The 23,116-nt window shown below is 48.9% G+C and overlaps 1 protein-coding gene across 13 annotated transcripts in view; it reads left to right on the top strand.

Moving 5' to 3' along the window:
• Positions 1-23,034, top strand: part of PLEKHA4 (pleckstrin homology domain containing A4) — a 32,062-nt gene extending 9,028 nt beyond the window's left edge. For 11 of the 13 annotated variants that reach the window (XM_033846367.2, XM_033846364.2, XM_033846362.2 and 8 more), the window contains 17 exons: positions 1,660-1,732; positions 1,847-1,947; positions 2,098-2,207; positions 2,792-3,001; positions 3,361-3,640; positions 4,260-4,346; positions 5,329-5,376; positions 5,498-5,578; positions 5,738-5,887; positions 7,443-7,541; positions 9,467-9,607; positions 10,896-10,995; positions 11,067-11,143; positions 19,536-19,697; positions 21,688-21,746; positions 22,156-22,268; positions 22,570-23,034. In XM_033846367.2, coding sequence (XP_033702258.1) covers positions 1,660-1,732; positions 1,847-1,947; positions 2,098-2,207; positions 2,792-3,001; positions 3,361-3,640; positions 4,260-4,346; positions 5,329-5,376; positions 5,498-5,578; positions 5,738-5,887; positions 7,443-7,541; positions 9,467-9,607; positions 10,896-10,995; positions 11,067-11,143; positions 19,536-19,697; positions 21,688-21,746; positions 22,156-22,268; positions 22,570-22,832 — 2,154 coding nt within the window. In that variant the 3' untranslated portion in view covers positions 22,833-23,034. Of the gene's footprint in view, positions 1-1,659; positions 1,733-1,846; positions 1,948-2,097; positions 2,208-2,791; positions 3,002-3,360; positions 3,641-4,259; positions 4,347-5,328; positions 5,377-5,497; positions 5,579-5,737; positions 5,888-7,442; positions 7,542-9,466; positions 9,608-10,895; positions 10,996-11,066; positions 11,144-19,535; positions 19,698-19,805; positions 21,081-21,687; positions 21,747-22,155; positions 22,269-22,569 lie in introns of those variants that run through there. The other 2 variants (XM_033846361.2, XM_073796128.1) reach the window with 2 other exon arrangements.
• The last annotated feature ends 82 nt before the right edge of the window (positions 23,035-23,116 follow it).

Below are 23,116 nucleotides of genomic sequence, written 5' to 3'. Positions count from 1 at the left end.
CTGTTTCTCTCCTTCCAAGTCTTCTCCAAATATATATATATTTTTGATAACTGTTTCCTCCCTTATTCTGTCGTTTCTTTCATTCATTCATTCATTCAATGACCACTTTTTTTTCATAAATTTATTTATGCTTTATTTTATTTTTGGCTGCATTGGGTCTTCGTTGCTGCGCGCAGGCTTTCTCTAGTTGCGGCGAATGGGGGCTACTCTTCGTTGCGGTGCGCGGGCTTCTCACTGCGGTGGCTCCTCTTGTTGCGGAGCACAGGCTCTAGGCACGCGGGCTTCAGTAGTTGTGGCGCGCGGGCTCAGTAGTTGTGGCGCGCGGGCTTAGTTGCTCTGCGGCATGTGGGATCTTCCCGGACCAGGGCTCGAACCGGTGTCCCCTGCATTGGCACGCGGATTCTTAACCACTGCACCACCAGGAAAGTCCAACGACCACTTCTTGAACATTTACAATGTGCCAAGCCCTGGGTCACATACCATGCAAATAAGACAAATAAGTATCTATCTACATTCAAGATGGGGGTGGGACAGGGATGGATAATAAATTTGTATAAAACAAGTGGACTAAATGATTTTGGATGGTGGGAAATGAAGCACTGTGAAGAAATAACGTAGGAGAATGTGCTGGAAAGTGGCTGAGGGATGAGAGCTACTTTTGACTGTTGGTCGGGGAAGGCGTCTCTGAGGAGATGACATTTGAGCTGAGAATTATGTGTCAAGAAGGAGGCCATTGTGTTAAGATCTGGGGGGCAGAGGGAATCTGAAAGCAAAGGGCCCTGCAGCAGGCCAAAGTTTGGTGTTTGGAGCAAGCCAAGGTGAGAGAGAGGAGGGGCGGCAGGGCGACGGGGCGAGCTTCTCTAAGTGTGGTCCCAGACCAGCAGCGCCAGCATCACCCGGGAAATTTCTAGAAATGCAAATTGTCAGCTCCCACCTCAGATCTACTGACTGGAGAACTCTGGGGATGGGACCCAGGAATCTGTGTTTTAATGAGCCCTCCTGGTGATTCTTATGTGCATCCAAGTTTTAGATTCCCCGTAAGCCAGCAAATTAGGGTAAGGAACTTGAGATTTATGCTAAGTGTGACGGGAAGCTCTGTTTTGAGCAGGGGACTCACATGGTCTGATTTATAATTTTAAAAGATCATGCTGCTTCTGTGGGAATGGATTGAAGGGGAGAAGAGGGGCACAAGGTGAGAGATGGAGCAGTTCTGGAAGAGGAGATGGGGAGATGCAGGCTTCAGGGTACGGCTCAGCATCACCTTCCCGGCCTCTCTGTGTCTCACACTCCATAGTGATCGGGCCAAGTCTTTCTATATAAAGCCGCTGCCCGTGTGTGGTACAGTATCTGTCCCAATCTTCCTGTAACTTCTCAATCCCCAATTGACACATGAGGAAAAAATGAGGTTTCTAGTGGGGAAATGACTTGCTTAAGGGCACAGTTTGAAAGTGGTGGAGGTAAGAGTCAAACTCAGGTCCACCTGTGTCCAGAATCTATGTCCTCTCAACTGCAACCCACTGGTTTCCAGTTCTCCATCTGAATCTATTGCACCAAACATGTGTCTCTGCCCCTCTCCTTTGTTTGGGTCTTTGGCCCCAAGTGTCACTGTCTCCATCTCCTTTTTTCCCTCCCCCCTCTACTCCCACTCTGTCTCTCCAGGACAGCTCCGGGCTCCGGCTCTGGAAACGCCGCTGGTTCGTCCTCTCTGGCCATTGCCTCTTCTATTACAAGGGTCAGTGCCCCAGCTGGCATGGGGTGGGCGGGCCCCCCTCCCACCCTCCCTTTCCACTAGCCTCTTGGCCTCTAGATCCCTGTGTGACACTTGACCCCAGCCTGTCTTTTGCAGACAGCCGCGAGGAGAGCGTCCTGGGAAGCGTCCTGCTCCCCAGCTACAGTATCAGGCCAGATGGTCCAGGAGCCCCCCGAGGGCGGCGCTTCACCTTCACCGTGAGTCCATCCAAGCCCCATGGGCACTAAGGCACTAGGCGATGGGGGCAGGCATGGAGCATCCATTACTGGAGATAAAGACCAGGTTCCATGGCATCCTTCTTTTTAGAGGGCCCGGCGGCCGGGTCCTCCAGCTCTCTCTTCCCGCAGGCGGAGCACCCGGGCATGAGGACCTACGTTCTGGCGGCTGACACGCTAGAAGACCTGAGGGGCTGGCTACGGGCACTGGGGCGGGCCTCCCGCGCGGAGGGGGACGATTGGTGAGTATAAGTAGAGGCCACGCCCCTGACACTCTACCTCCAGTCTGGGTCCTGCAAATTATCCGGCTAACCCCTCCCTTTAAGACCCTGCCCTCTTCAATGTCCAATCACTATTCTTCTAGCTATGGAAACTCCGCCCTTCAGGCCCCACGTCCTGGGGACTTCATCTCCAATCAGCAAAGAGTCTATCTCTTGTAAGCTCCGCCCACCGTTTTGTCCATCAGTATTGCTCACTCTCTAACTGGCTCCCGCAGAAGTCTCCACCCCCTGAGGCTGCCACCTAAAAAATGTCAGATTAATAAAAAAAGGAAGGCTCCAGGCTCTGTCTGCCTGCCCCAATTTTCAGGCTGGAGACGCATAGTCTAGGGCATTGGGCCCAGCGACCTGGATGGACCTTGTGGCCCTGCACAAGTCACTTCCAACTCGGGCCTCAGTTTCCCCATCTGCAAAATGGGGAAAACAATTTACAGTACACTACCTCCCCTTTTTTCTTTGTAGGTTCCTGTGTCCTTATCTGTGAAATGGCAGTTAGGGCTGTTATAAAGTTCAAAGGAGTGATGTCTTTTTCTGTGTCCACTCGTTAGTGGGCAACCCAGGTCATCTGCACGTCCCCAGACTGGGGAGGGCCCTGGCGGCCCCGGTGGTCCCCCAGAGGTGAGCAGAGGGGAAGAGGGGTGCGGCTCAGAATCACCGGAGGTGGCTCGTCTCTCCAGAGGTCGTGGCCGGCTGCTCACCCCCAGCCCCATGGCTGACCTCCAATCTGGACCCCGAATTCGGAGGACAAGGAGCCCAGAGTGAGTTGGACGAGGGAGTCTGGGACGAGAAGTTTCTATAGGGCTGAGCTTCAGAGGAAATGCTGTGGGCGTGGCCGAGGGGCGTGGCTGGGACTGATTAGGGGAGTGACTTAGTGCTTTCTCACTGATGTGTGTGACTTGCTGGGTTCTTGTGGGGTCAGTGCCTGTTGGGGAGAAGTCTTAAGGAGAGGATACCATAAAGAGGGAAATTATTCAGGATCTGGTTACTAGAGGAGGGTTCTACTCCAGAGGGACAGTGAGACACCCTGAAGGGAGACAGATCTTTGAGGCTGGCTTGATGGGTCGTGGGATGATGGGGCTCTAGTTGACACAGTTCGCCTATTCTCTCTTCCCTACAGCCTGTTCACACCCTTCTCTCGCCCTCCCTCCCCTCTGAGCCTCCCCCGGCCCCGTTCTGCACCTGCACGCAGACCCCCTCCCTCCTCTGGAGACACAGCACCTTCTGCCAGACCCCATACCCCCTTGAGTCGCATCGATGTCCGGCCTCCCCTGGATTGGGCCCCCCAGCGCCAGACACTCTCCAGGCCCCCCACTCCCCGACGAGGACCCTCCTCCGAGGCTGGGGGAGGAAGGGACCCCAGGAGTCCCCAGCACTGGAGTCAGGAGGCCAGAACACCGGTGAGCAGAGGTGATGGGGAGAGGGACTAAACCTCCCATTTGGCCATGGGGCTGTCTTTCCAGGCTGGTCTCTAGGCCACTGGCCCCTGGGTATCATGGGGATTGTAGTTCAGCATAATCACAGCTGGGTTCAGATGTGAAAGGGAGAGTGAACTTTAACTCCCATGAGTTCTCAGGGCTCTCCTCAGGCTGGTCTTTGGCCGTTACCCCTTAAGCATTATGGAGATTGTAGTCCAGAATACTCTCCTCTAGGACAATGCTGTGAGAGGTAGCGTCGATTGCATCTGCCTTGTGTCTCCAGTTTATCTTTCTAAGTTGGTCACCTACTATTTCCTCTGAGCATCATGGGACTGTAGTCCCGAAAATCCACAGCTAACCACGAATGTGAGCGTGAGCGTAGACTGCAACTTCCATTGGTCCGTGGGACTCTTTTGCCAGGCTTTCCACTTACTAGCATTCTCTGTGTCCCAATGGCACACAGCTGGAGAGCAGATCGTTGAGGAAGTTCTGGGGGCCAGTTCTGAACCTCAAAGAGTCTCCTAAGGCACTGCAATTCGGGACACATCCATTCTAATATTTGTTAGTAAGACATGCCAATCTCTAAACATCTCTGTATCAGTATTCCTCCCAGGCCCCCTCTGGTTCCTCCACATATCTCCAGCTCCCTCCAAGGCCTCCCGGGACCCGGGCTTCCATGGTTTTATTGGTAGGTATCCTGGGCACCTCGAATCTGCCAGAGCCCCCTCCCTTGCTTTCTTTGCTATGGCGAATGTCATCTCCTGGACTAGTGTGCCTAGAGAAAACTGGGTATTTCAAGGTGGCTGGATATATATTAGTTTCCTAGGGCTGCTGAAAACTGGGTGGCATATATATATAGAATATCTCTCCATTCATTCATATAATTTTCTAGGTCTGTCATTTGAGTTTTTCCATAGAGATTTTTGTGCTATTAGTTAAGGTAATTAAGGTAATTCCTAAATTCCTGATAGTTTTTTGGTTTTTTTTGGCCACGCTGGGCGGCTTGAGGGATCTTAGTCTCCTGACTAGGGTTTGAACCCAGGTCACTGGCAGTGAGAGCACCGAGCCCTAACCACTGGACCACCAGGGAATTCCCTACTGATAGTTTTTATAGTTATTTGAATGGTATGTTCTTCTTTTTTAAAAAATATTTTCTAGTTATTGATGGTGTAGAGATATGCTATTAATGTTTGTAACTTCATTTTACACCTGGCATCCTTGCTGAATTCTCTTATTTATTCTAATAATTTTTTTATGCTATTTTTTGGGGGGAGTAGATGAGCACATCATCTATAAATAATGATGGTTTTATCATTCCCCTTCCTATCCTTACACTTTTATTCTTTTTCTTATCTTATAGCATTGGTCAACATCTCTAATAGTGTGTTAAACTGTAACAGTGGTAGTGAGCATCCTTATTTTATTCTCAGTCATAAAGGAACTCTCTAAGTTTTCTCCATTAATTATTTATTTGCTATAGCTATTTGGTAGCAAAGACCACTTCCTAAAGCCCAAAGTCTGGCAATTGGTCTACTGAGGTTTGCTAAAGCTTGGAACAAAGCTAATAAGGACAGGGGTGTCTGTTAGTAGCAACAGGGCTCAGCTCAGCGCTGAGCTACAATAAGGACCTGTTTGGGCACGTGACCTCCAACCTTTCTCTTTCTCCTCAGCCGGGTCCCCCTCTAGACTCAACCTTCCACCAAAGCTTGGAGACAGATGTAAGTTCTCCTGATCGAACCCTTGCTGAGTTCCCAGAGCTGGGGAGAGAATGTTTAAATTGTGGGGCAGGGGGAAGGGCCAGATCTGGTCCATAAATAGCTCCTGTCCTCCTTTCTCCAGACTCTGTTGACCAAGTTGTGTGGGCAGGACCGGCTCCTGAGGAGGCTGCAGGAGGAGATAGATCAGAAGCAGGAGGAGAAGGTACAGGGCTCTGGGACAGGGGAGGGGCATCTGGCCTCTCCACGTGCCCTTAGCCCATCCTGATCCCCAGCATACCCAAGGATATAGGAAGACACCTTTTCTCTCTTCCTGAGGCTGGGGGTGGTTTCAGAAGTCTAACCATCTTCCCTTTCGGTGCAGGAGCAGCTAGAAGCAGCCCTGGAATTGACTCGACAGCAGCTGGGCCAAACAACCAGGGAGGCTGCAGCTCCTGGGAGGGCTTGGGGGCGCCAGCGCCTCCTGCAGGACCGACTAGTCAGTGTGAGGGCCGCTCTTTGTCACCTGACCCAGGTGAACATCTGGGAAGGGGCATACCTCCAAGGAGACCCCAGGATTCTACAGGTTGTTACTAAAGGGAACTTGCCCCCAAAGACTCTTGGGAAGGTGGTTCTTGAGAATCCCCCCAATTTTAAGCCAATGATCTTGACATTCCTAGAGGGTGAGGGGCAAGCAGCCAAGAAACAGTAGTATTTAATTTAGCCATTTAAGGGGGAGATTTTTTTTTTTTTTTTGTGATAGATTTAGTTTCCAGTCTAGTAAGTTCTTATTTATTTATTTATTTTTGGCTGCGTTGGGTCTTCATTGTTGCGCGAGGGCTTTCTCTAGTTGCGGCGAGCGGGGGCTACTCTTCGTTGTGGTGCACGGGCTTCTCGTTGCGGTGGCTTCTCTTGTTGCAGAACACGGGCTGTAGGCGCAGGAGCTTCAGTAGTCGTGGCACGCAGGCTCAGTAGTTGTGGCACACGGGCTTAGTTGCTCCACGGCATGTGGGATCTTCCCGAACCAGGGCTCGAACCCGTGTTCCCTCCATTGGCAGGTGGATTCTTAACCACTGTGCCACCAGGGAAGTCCCAAGGGGGTGATTTTGAAACGGACTTCCTGGCTTTGAATCTCAGTTTCCACTCATTGTTGCTTTGTGACCTTAGAGAATTTACTTAATCCCTCTGGGCCTTAGATGCCTCTCATATAAACTTGAGATAATAAAAATAATATTTACTTCATAGGGCTATTGTGAAGTTTTCATAAATATATGTAAATGAAGGAATGTTTAACACTTTTGTACCTAGTATATGGTAAGCAATACTTATGTTAGCTGTAATTATTACTATCTGTAAAATGGAGACATTAACAGTACCTACCTCAAAAGAATTAAATGAGAGCTAAGAACAGTGCCTGGCACACAGTAAGTGCCAAATAAATGTTAGCTGCAAAAAAAAAAAGAAAAGAAAAGAAAAGAAAGGAAAAGTCTGTTTAGGGCTTCCCTGGTGGCGCAGTGGTTGAGAGTCCGCCTGCTGATGCAGGGGACGCGGGTTCGTGCCCCGGTCCGGAAAGATCCCACATGCCGCAGAGCGGCTGGGCCCGTGAGCCATAGCCGCTGAGCCTGCGCGTCCGGAGCCTGTGCTCAGCAACGGGAGAGGCCACAACAGTGAGAGACCCGTGTACCACAAAAAAAAACAAAAACAAAAAAAGTTAGCTGCTCTTGTTATTGGTATTGGCAAGGAAGTTTCTGCTGCCCGGGGTGTACAGGTCTCATGGTCTTGTCTGTTTCAAGAATTCATTAGATCTGTAGACTCTGCTGCCCTAGAGGAGTGCAGAGGTAATCCAGAAGATTCAGGGAAAGCTGTTATTTGTCTACACTAGCAGTTCATTGGAATGGCAGGTTCAATATAGACTCTGGGGTTCCCAGTAGTCTGAGCAAAGAGGCCCTTGGGACTTGCAGTCCATATACCCCACAGGGCACCTGGGGCCAGGCCACCCTTCCTCCTGCTAATCTAGGAAAAGATGGGATTGGGGAAGATCTGGTGGGAGGACATGCTAACTCTCTGTCTCCCCCTTTCTGGGACCTGAGGAGCGAGAGCGGGTTTGGGACACGTACAACAGCCTGGAACAGGAGCTGAGCACCTTGAGAGAGACCCTTGAGTACCTGCTGCACCTCGGGTCCCCCCAGGTACACCCCTGCCCCAAGCCCCCAAGCCCCACCCTGCACTCCAAGATCACTTGGAAACCCTTTTGGCATTTAAGCCCCGCCCATAGAATCAAACCCCCTCCCATGTTATCTTTAGCCCCTCCCCCTCTGCCTTTTCCTTTCATTTAAAGCCCAATAATTAAGACATTGCCCTTAATTTCAAGACCTATCTTCAGATTCGGAACTACTGCCCCGTCTGGTTCTAAATCTCTCCTCTTACTTTGAAGCCCTACACTTGGGGTCAAAACTCTGCCCCTCAGCCCTGTCCCATCCTGCAAGTTCATCTCTTGCATTCTGCATCCAGACTTTCACTTTTAAATTTATCCTCTGGAGGCTCCAGTTCTAAATCCAATCCCTTAGTTCAGGCCCCCCTCCTGAAGCCCCATTGCTTGGCCTCAGACCCACGTCTTCATTCTAAGCCTAGCAATAGAATTTCTAAATCATATACCTTCAACTAAACATTCTGGCTTCTAGTATTAAATGCATACTCACAGGTTTAAGCCCCACCCTCTTCATACTAACCCCCTCCCACTTCCTCCTAAAATCCACCCCTCAACGCTAATCCCCCAGCTACTGGTGTTAGATATTCCTTAGCACCAGCAATATAAGAAAAGAAAAATACATCACAACCAAATTAGGCTTATTACAGGAATGCAAGGTCAATTTAACACTTGAAAATAAGTTCATGTAGTTCACTACATTTAATAAAATAAAGAAAAAAAACCACATGGTCATCTCAATAAATGCAGGAAAAACATTTTAAAAATTTAATATCCATTCATGATAAAATCTCTCAGCAAAGTAGGAATATAAATCAACTTCCTTAGTCTGATAAGGCATCTATAAGAAACGTAAACTTACAGCAAACATGATTGTTGGCAGTGAAGTGTGGAAAACTTTTCCCCAGTATTTGGAATAAGACAAGTTCTCAGACCCAGGATCCAGACCCCCAGCCCCTCCTAGTTCTAGTCAGCCTTGTCCCAGGGATTCTAGGCGGTACAAGGAAGTCTGAGACATAAATTAAAGGTATAAGGACCAAAGAGGAAGGCGTAAAGCTGTTTTTATTTAAAGATGACAAAGCTGTGTATGTAGAAAATCTAGAATAATCTCCAGAAAGATTGGTAGAATAAGCCGATCCAGCAAGGTAACTGAATGCAAGGATAACATGCAAAAATCACTTGTCTTCTTGTATGCTAATAACAAACAATTAGAAAATGAATATTCATAAACAATAGTGTTTACAATGAACATAAACAGGTTAAATATCTAGGGAGAAACATAATGAAAGACATGCACGACACCTACTCTGAATGCCACAAGATGTCATTGAGAGAAATTGAAGACCGATATAAATGGAGAGATGTACCATGTTCGTGGATAGGAAAGACACTAATGTAAAGATGTGGTACATCTTTATGTGGTGAGGGCTTTCATGTAAAGATGTGATTTCCCCAGTGGGGATATTCGATCCCAATACAATTCCAGATGGCTTTTATGTGGAGTTTGACAAGCTGACTCTAAATTCTATCTGGAAGTGCAAAAGGCCAAATGTAGACAAGGCAACCTGCAAAAACAAAGCTGGAGGACTGACACAACTGGATATCAATCAAGTCTGACTGTAAAGCTACAGGTAATAAGAGGGCAGTATAGTATTGACACAACATTAGACAAATGGAACAAAGGAAAGAATAGAATATTCAGAAACAGACTCACATCTATTTATATGGTCACCTATTTATAACAGAGGTAACACTACAGAGCCATACAGAAAAACAATGTTTATGATAAATGATAATGGGTAAGTGGGATATCTAAATGGAAATTTCAGACCGTTTCCATGGCCTATCAACTTTAACCCTCCTTGCATTTTCCCACCTTTGAGTAACAAATTCCTTTCCTCTCCCCAGGACAGAGCATCTGCTCAACAACAGCTGTGGATGGTGGAAGACACACTGGCAGGTCTGGGGGGCCCCCAGAAACCACCCCACCACACTGACCCTGACTCCCCATCCCCTGCACTCCAAGGCAAGGAGTCCTCAGAGAGGGAGGTGAGACTCACCTTTTTCTCCACCCCCAGCTTCCTGTTCCATCTGCCCCTGGCCCAGCTCATTACCATCTCCCCTCTTTCTCTCTCCCTTGACCAGCTAACCAACCTCAGGCATGTATCCTAAGCTCTGGAAACCTTTGTTTCCTTATTCGTTGTACTATGATCATTGTCCAGTGATGTGCTGGACCCAGTTCCCAACACCTCCCAAGGTCCAATTGGCTGCCTCTCTTCTCAACTCCACATTCAGTGATGTCATGTTGGTAGCTTGAAATTGACCACGGTGGGAGTATTTACACCGTGGAAACTGGCAAATGCTACAAACCAGGGCTCATTTCTCCCAGAGGGCATTTGTTAAACATTTACCAGACACCGCTGATCTTAACCCCTACCTTGCAGAGGACTGTGAGAAGGAGAAACTGTGACTAGAATGTGCCTGACAGAGTAAGCCATCAGGAATCAGGAGCCACAATGGTTGTAGGCGATCATCAGATCATGTATCCAGGAGACCTGGGTTTAGATCTCAGCTTTGCTATCTTTGTGACATCAGTCATTGACCTCATTCTCTGAGCCTCAGTTTCCCCATATATCAAATAGGGATAATAATAGCTGTCTCGTAGATTTACCGAGGGGATTCAATGAGATAATGCTGGTAAAGTACTTAGCACCGTGCCAGATGCATAATCATTATAAAACCTCACACGTATAATGCCCTGCCATGTGCCAGGCACTGTTCTAAGTACCTTACATGTATCGATTCAATCCTCATATCAGGGACTCCCCTGGTGGTCCAGTGGTAAAGAATCCTCCTTACAATGCAGGGGATACAGGTTTGATCCCTGGTCAGGGAACTAAGATCCCGCATGCCACGGTGCAGCTAAGCCCTCGCGCCACAACTACAGAGCCCACGTGCCCTGGAGCCTGTGCACCACAGCTAGAGAGTAGCCTGCGCGCTGCAATGAAGAGCCCACGTGCCACAAGGAAAGATCCCGCATGCCTCAAAGAAGATCCTGTGTGCTGCAACTAAGACCTGACGCAGCCAAAAAAAAAAAAAAAAAAAAGCTGTAGGTTAAAATCCTCATATCAAAAGGTGAAATATGGCACAGAGAGGTAAAGTAACTTTCCCAAGGTCACACAGCAAAAAAAATGGCAGAGCTGAGGTTTGGAAACCAGATCTGGCTCCTGGTTTTCAATCTTAATCCTACTTATGCAGTGTCTCAATTGCTAAGTGCTTGAAAATGGTAATAATAGTGGTAATGATAATTATTATTCCCCTTTCCTGGCCTCTCCAGAGCCTGCCTGAGTCCTTGGAACTGAGCCTACCCCGGTCCCCTGAGGCTGACTGGGGGCGGCCCCCAGGGGGCGACAGAGAGCTTGCCAGCCCTCGGTCAGGTAAGCGTCTGGAGTGGGGAGGGACTTGCTCGGCATTCCTGGTCCTCACCAGTCCCATTCTACTCCTCCAGGTCTTGGATCTCCAAGGGTCTCCCGGGCTTCCAGCCCTGAGGGTCGCCGCCCCCCTTCCCCACAGCCAGGAACCAAGGTAGGCAGTCCATCTGGCCTCCTCAGGTCCACTGTAACGCTTTGACCACCACAGGAAGGACCCCCTGTCCCCACTCTTGGGGAAACATCTGGGAGAGAAGAGTTTTAAGGCCACACCCTAGAGCAGAGACAGCGAGATTTATTAAGAGCGTTGGGACTGAATTTTGTCTCTGCCACTTCTAAGCTGTGTGACTTTGGATCAGTTATGAAATCTCTCTGCCTCCATTTTCTCATCTGCAAAATGGAGCTAATAGCGGTGTCTACCACCTAGGGCTGATGTGAAGAGTCAAAGTAGATGAATGCCCATAAAGCCTGAAAGTAGTGCCTTAGAGCAAGCACTTCATTCATTCATTCATTTGTCAATCATTCATTCAATATATACTTATTAAATACCCTCTTCACTGTCTAATAAGGTAGCCAGTAGTCACATGGGGCTATTTAAATTTAAATGAATTTAAATGAAATACAATAAAAATTCACTCTCACTCGCTAAATTTCAAGTGTTCAGGAGACATAAGTGGCCAGTGGCTACCCTGTTGGACAGTGAAAATATAGAACATTTCCATCATTCAGGAACGTTCTATCACAGAGAGCTATTTAGGTGCTCAGGACCCAAATGTGAACAAGATGAAAAAAAAAATCCTTCTCTCATGAATCTGACATTCTAGTGGGAAGAGGCGGGTAATAAATAATTTACTATAAATTACTTTATATGTTCTAAGTGCTAAATAAATAAAAACAGCACGGTGAGGGGATTTGGGATACTTGGAGAAGAGGTGCAATTGTCAATGGCTTGGTCTGGGGAGGCTTCTGGAGAGGTGATGCTTGTGCAGATACCCGGAGGAGGTAAGGGAGCAAGCCTTGGGGATGTCTGGTGGAAGAGCATTAGAGGCAAAGGGAACAGTGTTTGCAAAGGTTCCGAGGCAGAAGACTCTGGCGTGTTGGAGGAGCAGCTAGAAAGCCAGTGTGGCCGTAACCGAGTAACCGAGCAAGAGGGAGAGGGGTGCTGATGAGGACAGAGGGGTAATAGGGGCAGATCGTGCTGGGCCTTGTGGTCCAAGGTGAGGGCTTAGCTTTGACACTGGGTGAGCCCAGAGCCATGGAGTATCTGAGCAGGCACTGAGATGCTGTAAGTGGGCACTGGCGCCCTCTGGCGGCCACATGTGGGAACAGACAGTGAACAAGGGCTGAGGCAGGGAACCAGTGAGAAGGTGACTGGGCTATTCCAGCGGGGAGAGAACAGTTGTTTGCACTAGGTTAGAAAAAGTGGAGGTGTCGAGACAGAGTCGGATTCTAGATATAGCGGTTTTCAAACCTTGTTCAAAACCCTTGGGACCAGATGTTGTTTAAAATGCAAAGTTTTGCAGATTCAAGTAAGTCGGTGCCTATACTGTGTACTGTGCGTTCTACAACACCGCCTGCCGCGTCTGCAGCAGCACACTTAAGCAAACACATTACCGCTTCTCCAATAAAATGTATGAATATGCATAGGAAATGGGATAAAAGCTATAAATAATATCACCATTTAAATGTCAAGTTAAAAAAATAGCAATGAATTACTTAAATGGAGTCAGGGGGATAAAAATAGCTTATAAATATCAGGTGCTTTTAATTTTTTTATTTTTTGGAGAGTTATTTATCTTTTTGAATTTTATTTTATTTATTTTTTTATACAGCAGGTTCTTATTAGTTATCCATTTTATACATATTAGTGTATATATGTCAATCCCAATCTCCCAATTCATCACACCACCACCACCACGCACCACGCCACTTTCCCCCCTTGGTGTCCAGACGTTTGTTCTCTACATCTGTGTCTCAATTTCTTCCCCAGGCGCTTTTTATTTCTGAGGAAAATGTCCTGGGTTCCTGATGCCTGCAACCAGTATGCAGTTTTTGTTTTTTGATTTTTTTAAGGCGGTGGGTGGTTTATCCTTTCTCTTCAGGGAGTGTGAAATTCTATTGTTACAAGCTGTATGTAGAGATGCCACAATTTCTTTTCTTTTTTTTTTTTTTCGCGGTACGCGGGCCTCTCACTGTTGTGGCCTCTCCCGTTGCGGAGCACAGGCTCCGGACGCGCAGGCTCAGCGGCCATGGCTCACAGGTCCAGCCGCTCCGCGGCATGTGGGATCTTCCCAGACCGGGGCACGAACCCGTGTCCCCTGCATCGGCAGGCGGACTCTCAACCACTGCGCCACCAGGGAAGCCCCACAATTTCTTTTTTAAATTAAAAAACTTTTCTATTGAAGTATAATTGATTTACAATGTTGTGTTAGTTTCAGGTGTACAGCAAAGTGATTCTTTTCCATTGTAGGTTATTACAAGATATTGAATATAGTTCCTTGTGCTATATAGTAGGTCCTTGTTGTTTATCTGTTTTATATATAGCAGCGTGTATCTGTTAATTCCCTATTCCTAATTTATCCCTCCCTCCCTTTTCCCCTTTGGTAACCATAATTTTGTTTTCTATGTCCATGAGTCTGTTTCTATTTTGTAAATAAGTTCATTTGTATCATTTTTCAGATTCCACATATAAGTGATATCATATGGTATTTCTCTTACTTCACTTAGTATGATAATCTCTGGGTCCATCCATGTTGCTGCAGATGGCTTTATTTCGTTCTCTTTTTTTAAATTGCACTTGTAAAAAAATAATTAATTAATTAATTAATTAATTTTTGGCTGCTTTGGGTCTTTGCTGCTGCACGCGGGCTTTTCTCTAGTTGCGGCGAGCGGGGGCTACTCTTCGTTGCGGTGCACGGGCTTCTCATTGCGGTGGCTTCTCTTGTTGCAGAGCTCTAGGCGCGCGGGCTTCAGTAGTTGTAGCACCCGGGCTCAATAGTTGTGGCTCGCGAGCTCTAGAGCGCAGGCTTAGTAGTTGTGGCACGTGGGCTTAGTTGCTCCGCAGCATGTGGGATCTTCCCGGAGCAGGGCGCGAACCCGTGTCCCCTGCACTGGCAGGCGGATTCCTGACCGCTGTGCCACCAGGGAAGCCCCTATTTCATTCTTTTTATTGCTGAGTAATATTCCATTGTATACATGTACCACATCTTCTTCATCCATTCCTCTGTCGATGGACATTTAGGTTGCTTCCATGTCTTGGCTATTGTGAATAGTGCTGCCATGAACATTGGGGGGGGGGATGCCACAATTTCTTGTTTGCATAATAATAGTGCCCAGGAAAATCGTAGACACATTCCAAACATTTCGAATGTCGGCTTTTTCTAGGCACTGCCAACTGTGTCTTGTGTGTGTGCCTGTGGCTCCAGCACGCCCATGACCAGACCACCTGAGCCTGGCATCCTTCAAGCCTGCCATTGTTAGCTCTCATTGCTGTCGGCGATTATTTATTTTTTTTGGCTGCACCGTGCAGCTTGTGGATCTTAGTTCCCTGACGAGGGATTGAACCTGGGCCCTCGGAGTCCTAACCACTGGACCGCCAGAGAATTCCCTCGGTGACATTTTTTTTTTTAATTTTTTCTTTTTGCGGTACGCGGGCTTCTCACTGTTGTGGCCTCTCCCGTTGCGGAGCACAGGCTCCGGACGCGCAGGCTCAGCGGCCATGGCTCACGGGCCCAGCCGCTCCACGGCATGTGGGATCTTCCCAGACCGGGGCACGAACCCGTGTCCCCCGCATCGGCAGGCGGACTCTCAACCACTGCGCCACCAGGGAAGCCCCCTCGGTGACATTTTTACAGGAGCACAGAGACATTATGGAGCTCTTTGATCCACCGTATACGTTTTTTTCAGAACTCAGTTTTCATCAGCTGTTATCTTAGGAAACTCATCAATTGTAATTTCTGACCTGCAGATGCTCTGCCACCCAGGTAGATATTAAGATATTTTACATCACATACTTCTTCGGTGTTGCCAGCTGATGCTCATGATCAATGTTCTGGTCTTCATGGAATGTTCTAGCTTGTTTCATGACCAAAGGCCATTCAGGGGCATCCAGTTACTTCCTCATGAACACAGGGTCCGGATCTTCAGATTTTGCCCTCTGCAGAGTTTCTCTACTTGTCATCAGTTCCTGGTGTCACTGTCCCAGTAAAACTTCTGCAACGTGTCTTTCTGTTTATGTCACATCACATCCTGAGGGTCCTATTTAGTGAGATGTCCCTGTAGAGGCTCCACAATCCTGTTCCTGACTTGATTCTACTTTCTGAGCTCTTGGAAGTGACAGATGCTTCTGTTTCTTTTCACTCTCTTTGGGGCGATCTTTGGCTCTTTTTGACACCTTCAGAGAGCAATTAAACTAGAAGTCGTAAGTAACAAAACAAAACACAAAGCAAGAAAATTGCAATTGAGGGCAGAAGCCCGATGGGTGTGGCTCAGGCGATGCCTCACATCAGGAACACTGGGTGCATATCGGCACCGATTTAGAAAAACAAATGTCAGTTTCAGATTTTTTTTTTTTTTTTTGGAAATGACAGATAAGAAATTTGGAGAACTGACTTTGAAGGTGGAGCCAACAAGTTTGCCATTCTCATTGGTGCTGGGGTGGTCCTTGGCCTCTTGTGGACTGGGTTTTGTCCGGCCACTGGGGTTCCTGAACTGAATCAGGCCAGATCCCAGGCATCAGTAACCTCAGACACAAGCACTATCAGAACAGGCGGAGGCGTGTGCTGAGATGGGGAAAGCACGAGGCATTGGGGGACTTCAGGGGACAGCTCCCAGGCAGCCTGGGCATGTTGGGGATGGTTTCCTGGAGGCAGACAGACCTTAAAGATTGAGTTAGAATTCATCCCTGGCACAGCAGGGAAACAGCTAGTGCAAATGTCCAGACTGAGGTGGGAATTTAGGAAGCCAGGGCTTCTGCTAGCCTACAGAATGCCTTTTTGTGAATGAGAGACAGGCTCCCCCTTCTGCGTGGATGGAACCTGGCGTGGTCAATGGAGGGCTTTAGCCCTTGGGCAGTAAGCAACCCATACAACCGCACATGGTCACTTGGGAGCACAGAGTTCTGACCTCTGGAATGCCATCTCCCAACTGCAGGTTGTTCAATTCAGGTCCACGAATTCCTCAGACCCTTCTTGACTGCCAGGCTCTACAAGGCGAGGTCCCCAGACCAGTCCCTGTTTTCAAGGACCTACCCTTCTGAGTTTGCCACGTAGTGAATCTCTGCATCACAACCCCTATTTTTCTGTGGCTTCCCCCATCGTGAAACTGGCAAAGGGGTCCGGCAGGAAAAGTATGGCTGCTGGACTTGGCAGGACCACTCCGATGCCCACTAAGCCATCAGCAGCTGACCAATCCAAGCAGAGTGTCAAGAGCAGTTGCTATCTCTCCCCTTCTCCCTCAACTTTGGCCAGTGAGGAAGAAATCCCGACTTCCCTTATTTGCTCATCATACTGGTCTTCTAGGGACCAGCCCCTGTGGAAGGTGTTGGGGGCGCCCTGCCATGAATTAGTCCTGATGCTGGAGTCTGATGGGGGAGAGGCATGAATGCAATCCTCATACACATCCGACAGGGCTGAGCCATTTCATAGGGGGACTCAGAGCATTGGGAAGCCTTTTAAATGTTAGGTAAGGTGAGTCTGGATGAATGAAAAAAGTTTGGCCATGCGGGAAGCAGTACTCCAAACAGGGAATAGGCTATGTACGCAAAGGCATGGAGGGGATAAAGAAGCTGCAGCTCTGTATCGGAAACAAAGCTGAATTTATTACTTGCTTAAGCAAGACAGACCTCTTGTAAGATACAGTCGCTCTGAGCAAAGCGGAGAGCTGATGTCATATGGCGTAGAGCTCGGAAACCGGTGGACTTTCGTATATTCGACCTTAAGATGCGGAAGCTTTGTGTCTGTTGTTGATTGGCTGATTTTCAGAAACGCGGCGCCATCGTTGATTGGCTGACTTTCAGGAGCGTGGTTCCGGGGATGCCAGTTACGATTCCTTGTTCGAATTGGTGGTGGTGGTTCCCCCCGCACCTTGGCAGTGCCACGAGGCATGCGGGATCTTAGCTCCCCGACCGGGGATGAAACCTGTGCCCCTGCAGTGGAAGCACGGAGTATTAACCGATGGACAGCCAGGGACGTCCCCTCGAATAGGTTTAAAAGCATTTTTGGTGCTTCCTTATTATCCGTGGAAACCAAGTAATCAATCTGTCCTTTCTTAGGAGCAGAGGAACTTTATTCTTAGTGGTGTGTATAAAGGACATGGATTGTTGGAGCTGCGCCGAATAACACTTAATCTTGAGAATGGCTCCTCCCTCAGCCGTACCGCGGCCAGCATCCCGGGGTGGTGTAAGGTTCTAGGTATTTCAGAGCTGATCAAGGAAAAAGATATGACCACTAGGTGGCAGTAGCACACAGAGCTTTAGTTGGTCCACACTGACAGATTTGCCTGTGGGAAAAGTCCCTGACAGCATTAGATCCTCCAGAGGTTACTGCTTCGGGGCCACTGCCCAGGAGGAGGAGCAGGGGGGCGGGACAAGGGAACTCCCAGAGGAGAAGGAGATTAGAGAAGGGACTTAAGGGTCTAGGTGATGTGCTTAGCCGCACAGAGGGGAGTCTCTGGGTCAGAGAGCTCCTAAGGGCAGCAGCCTGTTGGGGGCTTCTTTTGTTTGTTTGTTTTGGTCCCGCCGCGAGGCATGCGGGATCTTAGCTCCCCGACCAGGGATGAAACCCGTGCCCCCTGCAGTGGAAGCGCGGAGCCCTTAAAACCACTGAACCTCCAGGGAATTCCCCTGTTGGGGGCTTTTATAGCTACAGGTTGATCTTACCTATGGCTAGCAGATGCTGGATACAACTTCACGGAGTATTCAAAACAGGCAGGCTCTAAGTGGCTAAAAATATCTGTCTACTTGAGCTATCTTTGAAACAAGGGATGTGTAAAAGTTTCAGTTTGGCCCTAGCAGGCTTTCGGGTCAGTGGTCTGGCCTGCCATGAAGAAATAAATGACATAGGGTCAATTTACAGGGACTATGATGTATCTAACAGGTGGGCATGTGACTCAGGATCGACCAAATCAGAGTCACGTAGAGTAAACTGCAGTGATTGGTCCTACAATAGCAACAGATCTAAGCTGTCTGCCTAGAATGTTCTAGTTGGAGACTGCAGTGGAGAGTTCTCTCCCCACCCCCATCCCCTTTGTTTTTTGCTTAAACAATAAATTTACTGTCTTACAGTTCTGTAGGCTAGAAGTCTGAAATCAAGGTGTTGTCGGGCCATGCCCTTTTTTTAAAAAAATTTAATTAATTACTTAATTTGGCCGCGCTGCACGGCACGTGGGGTCTTAGTTCTCTGACCAGGGATCCAACCCGCGCCCCCTGCAGTGGAAGCCTGGAGCCTTAACCATTGGACCGCCAGGGAAGTCCTGGGCCAGGCTCCTTCTGAAGGAGCTAGGGAGAGATCCGTTCCTTGGCTTGTGGCATCATAACTTCAGTTGTCCCGTGGCGTTCTCCCTAGGTGCATGTCTGTGTCCAAATGACCCCCTTTCTGGAAGGATAACACGTTTGAAGCTCTATTGGCCACTTTCCTGCCTGTAGCATCCCAGATGTCTGACGGCCTTCCTTCGTTTTGTCCCATCTCTGTCCCCTTCAGTTTGACTTGGCATCTTTTCTGCTGAGTTGGTTTACTGGATCCACACACCATCACATGCCTAATGTCTCAGCAAATGGTTTTACGGACACACCCTTGGTGTTCCCATCAGAACAAGCTTCCTTGCAATACACATAGGCTGCGAATGTTCCAAATGTTCAAGTTCAAGTTCCCCTTTGATTTATCTCCATCCTGTTGCATTTTAAGTTCTTAAGGCTATAAGTAAGTGGTCATGATCAAGGTGTCATCAGAACCATATTTCTGGTAGCTTCTGGGAAAGCTCCTTGGCTCGTGGCAGCATAACTGCCATTGTCACATGACAGTCTCCCTGTGTGTCTCTTCCCTCTGGTTTTGAGGGCGCGAGAGAGCTTGTAAAGTCCTCCCTCAGACAAACCCAAAGTGGTCCTCCTGACGATCGAGTTACACGATAAATCTCATTCTTCCTTTTAATGTTTTCAAAGCTGATTCAGAGGTTTTTTTGTTTTGTTTTTTTTTTAATCACAAGCAACCCGGAGTCCTGACTATCACTGCAAAGAGACTTGATCTGTCCAGGGAAGTGTGGGTGTTTGTCAGTCTGGGGCTTCGGGTTTGAACAGGGCAGCTGATGGAGTTGAGGCTGGAGAGGTGGGTAGGGACCAGGCCACAAGGGGCCTCCAATGCCTTTGTCCTGAAAGCGCTTGGGGGCCATGGAAGGACTTGAGCAGCAGAGGGACAGCCTGTGCTCCGGGTGTAGAAGTAGCCCTCGAGAGCGGGGGTGAACTTATTGGGAAGGGCAAGGCAGGGGGCTGAGAGGTTCAGGGAAGAGAGAAAACGGAGGCCAAGGTTGGAGTATCGCGGTGTTTCTCATCTCCCCAGGTCCCCCTGGCCCGGCCCCGGATGAGTGCTCAGGAGCAACTGGAGAGAATGCGCAGACACCAGGAGTACGGTCGGCCTCTCCCTCGCCCAGCCTCCCCCCGGCTCCTCACTCTGGGGAGGACATTGTCCCCAGCTGGACGCCAGCCTGACGCGGAACAAAAAGTGAGGGAAACGGCTGGGGCGGTGAAGCAGCAGTGGGTTCTTAGTTCCTAGTTGGAGCCTCAGTTTTCCTCTCTGTAAAATGGGGATGTTTCCTTCCTCCGTACCCAGAACAGGTTTCCAGATTTTACCCCGCTGTACCTGTGCTGAAATCAGCATCCTGCCTCCCTTATCGGTGGAAGACAGGGTGGGCCAGAGACAACATCTCCACCTCACCAGCGTTCTCCCTCCTCAGGGAGGGGGTGGGGGTCACGGGTCTGGATTGGAAGCCCAATTTTCCTTTTCAGTTACTATGTGTTGTCAAAGGCAAAAAGAAAAGAAGAAAAATTGATCAAGTAAGGAAATAGATTTTATTCATGTTATGGTGCTGGGGAGAGGACTCCAGCTCCAACGATCAGAGTGGTCCGGGCAGGACGGCATTTTTTGTTTGTTTGTTTGGTTTGCTGTTGGTGGGTTTTTTTTTTTTTTTTTTTTTGGCCACGCCATTGTGCAGTGGCTTGTGGGATTTTAGTTTCCCCACCAGGGATTGAACCCAGGCCCTCTGCAGTGAGAGTGTGGAGTCCTAACCACTGGACTGCCAGGGAGTTCCCCATGGATGGTTTCATCTTAGACTTTTCTAGGAAGGAATTAGACAAGTGGGTTGATTTCACAGTTGGGATTGTTTTTGTAAACAGGGAGCATCTCAAGTCAGCTGAACACCAAACATTTATCTCTATGTCTAGCTAGTTTGGGGGGGACAAAGAGTCCAGCTAATCATTTACGACAAAAGGAATGTGAATTTGGAGGGTCTGTTTCTGGCCTTGTCACAGGTAAACGGGGTGGGGCGGGGGGTCAACTGTGAATCTTGTCGACGAAAATTCTATTAAAAACAAGTTAACAAGAAACAAAGGGAATTTTGTTTGAGCGAAACAGGATTATAACCTGGGAGACAGACTCTCAGACAGCTCTGAGAACTGTTTCATGTGTTAGAAGTCAAAAGGCACACTCACATCCATTTTCCAGACAAAGGATCGTACATCAAAATGACGTACTGATGGGCTTCCCTGGTGGCGCAGTGGTTGGGAATCCGCCTGCCAATGCAGGGGACACGGGTTTGAGCCCTGGTCTGGGAGGATCCCACATGCCGCGGAGCAACTAGGACCGTGCGCCACAGCTACTGAGCCTGCGCTCTAGAGCCCGCGTGCCACAGCTACTGAGCCCGCGTGCCATGGCTACTGAAGCCCATGCACCTAGAACCCATGCTCCGCAGCAGGAGAGGCCATAGCAGTGAGAGGCCCGCGCACTGTAACAGGAGTGACCCCTGCTCACCCCAACTGGAGAAAAGCCCAGGGCAGCAGCGAAGACCCAATGCAGCCAAAAAAAAAAAAAAAAAAAAGATAAATAAAATAAATGTAAAAAATAATAATAACTTTAAAAAATGACATACTGATATTTTTACATAAAAAGTTCACCAAGGATACATAGTCTAGGGAAGAACATACAAAGCCAGAAGCAAATCACCGTGATCTACAGAGTTGGAAAAGAATACTGTTCTTTTAAGAAGTTACATTGGTAGTGTCGGAAGAAAGGGGGGAAAAATGATCTTTACGATAGAGCAGGCACTGCCATCTCTGAGGAGCTCTGGTTAATGTGTAATACAGATGCACCCTGCACATTAGGGAGAGAGGGAGGACACTCAAGCACACAGAGAGAATTTTATGTTTAATTTTTCTTGTCCTGCCTTAAAATAGCAATTTTATTTCATTAGTCTTATCTAAGTCATATGGAGAAGAGGGGTTCTTTGCAGTAAGCCTTTTACCAGAATGCAAAGGGGCTGGTGGGGCGGGGGGGCGGTGATTTTCCGAGCTCTTCTTGTTTTCCAGGAGCTCAAGTAAAGTTAAAAATTGGCAGTGTCTTTGGGGCAGTTTTATCCCCTTTCTGAACCCCTTCACCCTCAAAATGAGAACATGAGGACTTCCAGATGAGGAATTCTAATGCCCCAATTCCTTTGCAGCCTGTCTTGGGACACTCAGGAGCCCAGAAATGGCTTAGAAGCTCGGGGTCCTGGAGCAGGTAAGGAATTGGAGATGGGGGCAAGGAGCAGGGAAATTAGCAAAGGGAAGGAGAGTAGCATTGCTATTAATGTCTCCTGAGTACTCGTGAGTACTAAAGTACAGATCGCAGAATCTTTTAGAGACGCTTGAGTTCCTGAGGAATCAGAAAGCCCTAGTTCGCAGTGAGAACTGCAGTTCCTTGGTCTATATCAAACTCCGCCCCTCCGTCAGGAAATCTGAGAAAATTTCCGGCAACCGGACTACAAATCCCACAATGCACGCGGGCTTTTTAAAAGAGGGTCGCGCCCAGTTTAAAATCCTTTAGAGACACGTGCTAGGGACTACAACTCCCAGAAGGACACGCGGGGCACTGTGGTCCTTACTGTACTGGCTAATTATACAAGTTCCCCAAATCTCTTTCTTTCTAGTCCAAGGAACACCACCCCTTATTTGCCGACATCCGAAGGGCACCGGGAGCGAGTTCTCAGCCTCTCTCAAGCCCTGGCCACTGAGGCGTCGCAGTGGCACAGAATGATGACAGGTGAGAATGGGCTGGGGACTTTGGGCTACTGGGTTTTAGGGAAGAGGGAGTCGGAGGCCTGGAATCGTAGGTGCTGATGGGTAGGGGTCTGAGGAATCCTTTATCTTTATGAGGAGAGAGCTGGACAGGGCTTGGGAGTTCTAGATCCCAGGAAGGAGGGGCCCAGGGTCCAGGAATTCTGGGTCTGGGAGAGGAGGGAGCTGTGAGGTCGGACTCCTAGGTCTGAGAGGAAAGGCCTGGGGGAGTCTGGACTTCTGGGTCCCAGAGTTTGCCATTCTCATACCCCATTCGTCCTCTCCAGGTGGAAATTTGGAGTCTCGAGGAGACCCTCTTCCCCCAGCCCCGCCGCCTCCGTCAGAGCCCCCGCCCCAGGTGTCCTCCCCCCCAAGATCTCCTCCAGCTGCCAATTCCCGCTCCTTGGGGTTCTCCCGCAGAGGTAGTGGGCGCGGCGCAGGCCCCGCCTCCTGGGAGCCGACGTGGGATTCCGGGATCGCCCCTCCCGCCCTAACCCAAGACGAGGGGGCGTGGCCTCTTCGAGTCACTCTGCTGCAGTCTAGCTTCTGACCCGCCTAAACGTAGCAACCAATCAGAGAGTGAGGGCGTGGCCTGGAGGTACCCCCTGGAGATCTGGAGCCTCTCCGGGAACCTGGGGGCGTGATCTGGTCCCCTCAGGTAGCCTAGAAGGGGAGGGGTTTCTATGGCCAAAGTTTGATTTTCCCAACACTTGTCCAGATTTGGATTAAAACTTTGAACTTTTAGTCAAGAACTTTCTGTCTGAGGTTGTTACGCTGGTGTCTCTGAGGGGTAGAGCCGGAGTAGTGGGCTTCTGGGCCCCGAGGGAGGAGGGG

Source organism: Tursiops truncatus, chromosome 19, assembly GCF_011762595.2.
Source record: "Tursiops truncatus isolate mTurTru1 chromosome 19, mTurTru1.mat.Y, whole genome shotgun sequence".
In the NCBI taxonomy this organism is placed as follows: domain Eukaryota; kingdom Metazoa; phylum Chordata; class Mammalia; order Artiodactyla; family Delphinidae; genus Tursiops; species Tursiops truncatus.
This window is presented reverse-complemented; position numbering and strand designations above follow the sequence as displayed.